Source organism: Hipposideros armiger, unplaced genomic scaffold (genome assembly GCF_001890085.2).
Source record: "Hipposideros armiger isolate ML-2016 unplaced genomic scaffold, ASM189008v1 scaffold_878, whole genome shotgun sequence".
NCBI classification, from domain to species: Eukaryota; Metazoa; Chordata; class Mammalia; order Chiroptera; family Hipposideridae; genus Hipposideros; species Hipposideros armiger.
The window spans coordinates 448162-454014 of record NW_017732228.1 but is presented as its reverse complement, the minus strand read 5'-3'; the positions used below and the strand labels follow the sequence as shown (position 1 = coordinate 454014).

The 5853-nt window shown below is 50.0% G+C and overlaps 1 protein-coding gene across 6 annotated transcripts in view; it reads right to left on the bottom strand.

The window, feature by feature from the left end:
• The window catches only part of ADA2 (adenosine deaminase 2), a 64823-nt gene extending 63796 nt beyond the window's left edge, over positions 1 to 1027 (bottom strand). For 2 of the 6 annotated variants that reach the window (XM_019629985.1, XM_019629986.1), the window contains exon 1: positions 914 to 991. Coding sequence is in view for 1 of the 6 variants with exons in the window: in XM_019629992.1 (XP_019485537.1) it covers positions 914 to 1009 (96 nt within the window). In the remaining 5 variants the exon portion in view is untranslated. Of the gene's footprint in view, positions 1 to 913 lie in introns of all 6 variants that reach the window. The other 4 variants (XM_019629992.1, XM_019629989.1, XM_019629987.1 and 1 more) reach the window with 4 other exon arrangements.
• Between the last annotated feature and the right edge of the window lie 4826 nt (positions 1028 to 5853).

The window sequence follows — 5853 nt, the reverse complement described above, 5'->3', positions numbered from 1 at the left end:
CTCAACCTGGAGCTGGGCTGCTGTGAGTTGCCAGCGACGGCGTAGGCTGCAGCCCCTGCTGCAGTGGGTTGCCATGGGCTACCGTGTGTAGCCAGCAGCCAGCGTGAGCGGCAAGCAGCCTCTGTGGGCGGCCGTCCAGAAGCCGGCGACTGATGTGCCTTGCCCGGGAAGAGTGCTATGATGGTGCCAACTTGGGCCAGTGAAGCAACGTCCTCCACAACTAGACTGAAGAACAAAAGGACAGCAACTTCTCTGTTCCCCTTCCCCTAATTCCCCAGGGCCATTCCCATCCCAATTCCCCAATAAAAATATTTGAAAAACACAAAACACAAACAAACAAACGAACAAAATAGATACAGGTGCAAAAGCAAAAAATGACTGGGTGTGGAGGCTGTGGTTGTGTGATTGGGGTTGGTTTTGAGTTCTTGTGGCTGGGGTTGTGGTGGTAACAGTCAACTTTTGGCCCTTGAGTGTCTCTGAAGGGCAGGCCTGGTGTTAACCTTCCCCTTCCCCACAGGGCTCCTGTCTGGGCGCTCCCCCAGCCCATATTTGGCTGCTGGGGCGCCTGGTATTTTCCAGCACACAATGTTTAGCATCTTAACAGAGGCCCAAAGGAGAGTTAGGATGTGTCTAGCTCAGATTGCCTTACTCTGAGCTGAACAGGGTCTTAGGAAACTGCCTACATTACACAGTCCTATCATTCAAATGAAACATGAAACCTGAGCCCTGAGAGTCAAACCTGGTCGCCAAGGACACCCCAGCCTAGGGAGAAGCCAACGGCATTAGCCTGGGTGGCTCCAGGCTGTTCTGCAGCTTGGATCAGCCCTTCCCCCAGGCCCACAGCACCACCCACCTCTCCCCTTTCAGAAGCCCCAGCCAGGCCCCCTGAAGAAGCAGTATTCCCTATGCTTACCTTGGGGTTCACTCTGCTGTGGCAACAGAATGCAACTTCCCAGGGTTCTGAGAAATAACTTTCCTGAGTGTCACCAGCTGCAGACGGCCCTGTCATAAACTGTCCTGCTCTAAGCCGCCTAGGGCATTTATCCCCACCCTCTTAGCTACTCATTACCCAGCTTAATTAGGCCAGGAAATTCTCAGCAGAGGACACTCTCGGCAGGAGGTGAGGCTGGAGGAGAGATTCTCAGCAGCTCCACTTCCTGAGCTGGGGGCTGGGGAAGCCTGGAGAAGGACTGCCAGAGATGGCAGGGCTGTGTCCTCCAGCAAACAGCTGCTGGGAAAGAGGCCGAGATGCGCACATTTGCCCCTCAGGCCCTCCAGGGAGCTGAGGGTTGCACTTGTTTACAGAACAGCACCGGATCTGAAAGCTTGGAAGTGCCTGCCCACCGCCACCCTCACCCTTCCTTCTCAATTAACCACCTTCACCACCCCACCCCCACGTTCTCCTAGGGAAGAAGTTGCACCCTCATTAACCACTTATAGTATTTCAGCCCAGTATCTGACATAATCGCAGCCAAAGACACCGTCTCCCATTTTCAGCTAGCCCCTGACCTTCACCCTGAACTGCTTTGGTCATAGTGTGGCCAGCCAGAACTCCCCAGAAACAGTGTGGCAAAGTTCTTCTGAGGTTGATTCGGTTTGCTGCCCTAAAACTGTGTGCTTCATCCATTTTTCTGAGATTTCTGCCGCAGTGGTGGTGAAGGGGAGTAGCACTGTCTCGGGGTTAATAGCGTGGGATTTAGAATCTCAAGCCCAGCTCTGCTGTTGACGAATTCTGCGACCTTGGATAAGCTATTTCATCTTTCTGAGCCTCAGTTTCCTTAGTTTCAAAAATAGAGATACTAATATCCACCTCTTGGGAGGTTGAGCTAATCTATGTACATTCTTATACCAGAAGCAGGTGAACATTCAGGAAGAAGCAGCTGACATCACCAATGTCAGGATAAAGGTTAGGGGGCTTTGCCTCTGAGCCAGTGAGGAAGTCTGAAGGTACCGACTTCCGCTAACCCCACGTTTCTTTGAGGGAACCTTAAGAACAGGGAAAACTAATATTGATTAGCTCCCACGGTCTATTGGGGGCATTCGTGCTTACAGTATTTCGCTTAAGCATTAAATTATCTGTTGAGGCTTTGGGATACAAATGAGTAAACTGAGGCTGGAGAGTGTGGGTAATAGCTAGTAGATCATGCAATTGGGCTGTAGGCAGCTTACTGGGTCTGGAAATGTCAGAACAACACCAGCCTGGAATGAGGAAGCGACCTGAATCTTAGGCACCACGTGTGGTTCGTCCCCTCCAACAGGAGATTGCAAAATGTCAGAATGTCATCTAGAAATGACTGTCTGGGGTCGCAAACTCTCCTCCTGTGGGACACACATTCACTGACCTTTAAGCTCTGGAATCATTTGGTTCAGTAGTTCCTGGATTATGGTTTTATGCCTTGTTGCTTTCACTGTATCAATGTTTTCTGAGAAATATGTACATTTCTTGAGAAGTGACCTTATTTTCCTCACCTGTAGGAAGACAAAAGTGATTCTTGGTTCTCGACTATCCAATAGTGCTGTGACACAGAAGTTTCATCAGGAACTGAAAAGTGCTCTCCCATTCCACCAAGAAAAAATAAAAATTTTCCACAGTGGGGTGATGGTGGTATTTGTGTATGTGAGGAGGATGGGGGCACCTCCTATTCAATCCAGACAGGGCATAGTCCACTCACCCAGGCCCCTCCCTAGAGAACCCCTGTGGCCTGGTTCTCCCAGGTCCCCAAGAAACCTGCCTTTCCTCCTCATCTATCCTAGGAACTGTATCTCGGCCTCCCAACACTCCTGCCCACTAGTTTCGGGGGCCATTGGTCATGGCGCTCTTGGACTTAACTTGGCTGGTAAGATGGTTCTCATTTGAAATCCATTAAATCAAAGGAAGTTTCTGGCTGAGCAGCCAGAGGCACAAAAATGTTGGCACCCTAACCCTTGAGGGTCCCCGGCTTTGTCACTCTCTCTACTTGTGTCTTGAGATAAGTGAATTCAGGGGTAAAAACAAACCATCGGCTATCCAGGATGCTGGAAAGGCTGTCAGACAGAACTTCTGTGTGGCTCCAGGGAACAAAACTTGAGTGAAGTTTCATGGAGGCAGTGCAGGCTTAACATACAGAAGTCTCCAACCTTGGGAGTTGTCAGTGCATCACCCTATCTGGCTAAGGAAGCGAGGTCCAGATGGTGCTGTGCAGGTTGGGCTACAGGTGAAGGACAGCCTGTGCCCAGAGCAAGGTGCAGGCTTCCAGCAGGCTTATCTTTACAAGGGTGCTATGAAGCAGGCCTGAAAAGGTGGAGGTGGGAGAAAGGAGCTCCTGACAGCATCGGGAGCCCAGTTCTGACACATAGGAATTTCTCAACAATATTTGGGGCATCTTTAAGGCCATGTACCATTTAGTCTATACCCACCCCTTCCACCCATTGGGCGGCCTCTTCTTCCCACACAGGAGCAGGAGTGGGAGATGCATCATCCAGCCCGCGCAGCTCGGGGCAACATCTGCTGCTGCCATTGTTTCTCCTTATTTCGGTGGTTCGACAGAGGGGGCGGGGAGCTCAGCAAAATCTCACCCCCAAAGAGCAGTTTGGAATACCCTCCTTCGAGGTAAATGGGAATAGCTGGAAACTCCCCTTGGCCTCTGAGAGGTTTTCAGGGTGTCATTCCCATAGGGCGGGGCCTGCTGCTGGTGGGATGGAGGGGAGGGAGTAGGGGTTACATTCAACCTCCTGGGCAACACCCCTCATTTGTTCTCAGGCTCCCCTGAGCCTGGCAAAGCCACCTGGCTGGTGGATAGATACAGTCACCTGTGTTCCTCCATCCCCTCTGGGTGTGCCCTTGTGCCGCTTCTACCACCCAGGCTTGCAGCAAAGCACCCTGAGTCTTGGGTGTAGGCTGACATTTGTCTCACCAAACAGCTAAATGCCAGGCCAAGGGAACTGAATTACACATACCACTGGGGCCACCTGGGCTGTGGGTTCAAGCATTCAGCTGCTGATCTGCTTAAGAAATGCAGCCAGCACCTTCCTGGCAACCCCACGACTGAACATCAACTTTCAAATGCCAGTTTGGGATAGAATAAATCACAGGAAGACTCAGCTAGCTTCATCATTTAATCATTCTGGAGATCCTGTGTTGAGGATGTGTTTGCAAGCAGTTGGGACGGGCAGGCCCCTGCCCAGGTGGTGTGTGCAGCCTGATGGAGCATGAAGACTGAAGGCAGTAAGCCCAAATGCAGCTATAATGATGAACATGGGGCTCAATAAGAGTAAGTAGAAGCAGGATCACAGTAAATGAGATTGGAGAGGGTCAGGGATGGTGGCTCTGAGGAAATGGCATTTAAGCCGAGATAAGCAGACGTTAGACAGGACTGGCTCCATTTACAGGTGGCTTTCAGAGCTCAAGTTCTAAGACAATATGAGGCTACCTGTTCCAGAACTCAAGTAGGGTCTAACTCAGAGTTCTAGGTCTGGTCTTCCTAATGGTCCATTGAACTGACCAGCAGTCCTTAATTTTCCCAAGGACCAAGCTATCGCCCTTACGCACAGGGGTAAGAGGAGATGTGAGTGTTGTACATGTTTTGAGCTCTACAGACAAGACCTAACATATTGTTATTATGAGTTACAACATGTTATTTCTAGTTTTTATCTACTCTATGAAAAGAAGAGCCTTCTCAGAGTGATTGCAGGTCCCCTCCCTGCTCAGCAGTCACTTCTTATTCCCACACTCTGGATTCCTTCATTCCCTTCTCGTGGAGGGACTTGCAAATCTAAGTGACTCCTGTTTCTGCTGCTTCTCCTTCCATGTCATCTTTATCAGAACTTTTGGTGACTTTTTCTTTTTTTTAACAAGTAAATAAACAATGAAAATAGGAACAAATCACAACGCCTCCTCACCTCTTCTCCTTTCACTCCCTTTGCCCCACCCCAGCCCATCACCACTATCCACAATTTGGGGTGCATGTCCCACATGTCGCCCCTCTCAGACATACATGCATAGACACTGGACTCAAACTCTCGTTCTGATTTACCTTCCAGTATACGTGCTAATCTCTCTTGTTTTTAGCTGCTTCACAGTGTGACTTAGTCTGGTGTCATGATTTGTTTCACTGTTTCCTTACTGATGAATATTTGGGTACACCCCCCCCCCATTTTTTTTGCTATTACACATTTGGTGACTTCTTTACAAGGTGGATTGGATTTCAGATATATTTACTTTTTAGAAAATCCTTAACAGAGCAAGATGAAGAATCCAACATTGATAATACTGTATTTGTTTTTCTTTGATTTAAGCCATATCTTTCGAATCATGGCCCATTTGTACCTTTGCCAGGCAATGCCATGCTGCAATGACCTTAGCCTCCAAGCCCAGCACCTCCCTCCCAAGTCCCCATCCACGATTGTTCTGGTCCTGGTGAACTGTGATGGTGAGTCATTTCCCCCTGAAAAGCCTGCCCCTGTCTCTGGTGGACCAGGCTTACCACTTCTGGCTTGCCTGTGCCTCCCTCCCACAGTGGGGTGGCCACCACCCCACACCCCAGTTCTTCGTTTTCTCAGGAGCCCTCTGAACAAAGAGCTGGCTAGCCCTCAGGTTCCTCTGACCATTACCCCTCCAGCCTCCTCGCCCCTGTCAGTATGCTGTCTGTGCCTATCTGCTTCTGTTACAGCTTTCTCTGTCTGCCCAACCTATTTGTCCACATACACGTCTTCATTGTCTTCTCTGAACCTTGAATTCTGAGGGAGCTTCCAGTGCCTCCTCCCTCCGGGGCTCTCCACTCTGCTGACTTTCTTTTCCTCAATATCTCAGAGCCTTTTGTTTCCCTGGCGACTCCTCCCTCTGGGTTTTGCCCCCATCTCTCTCCCCTGGTGGTT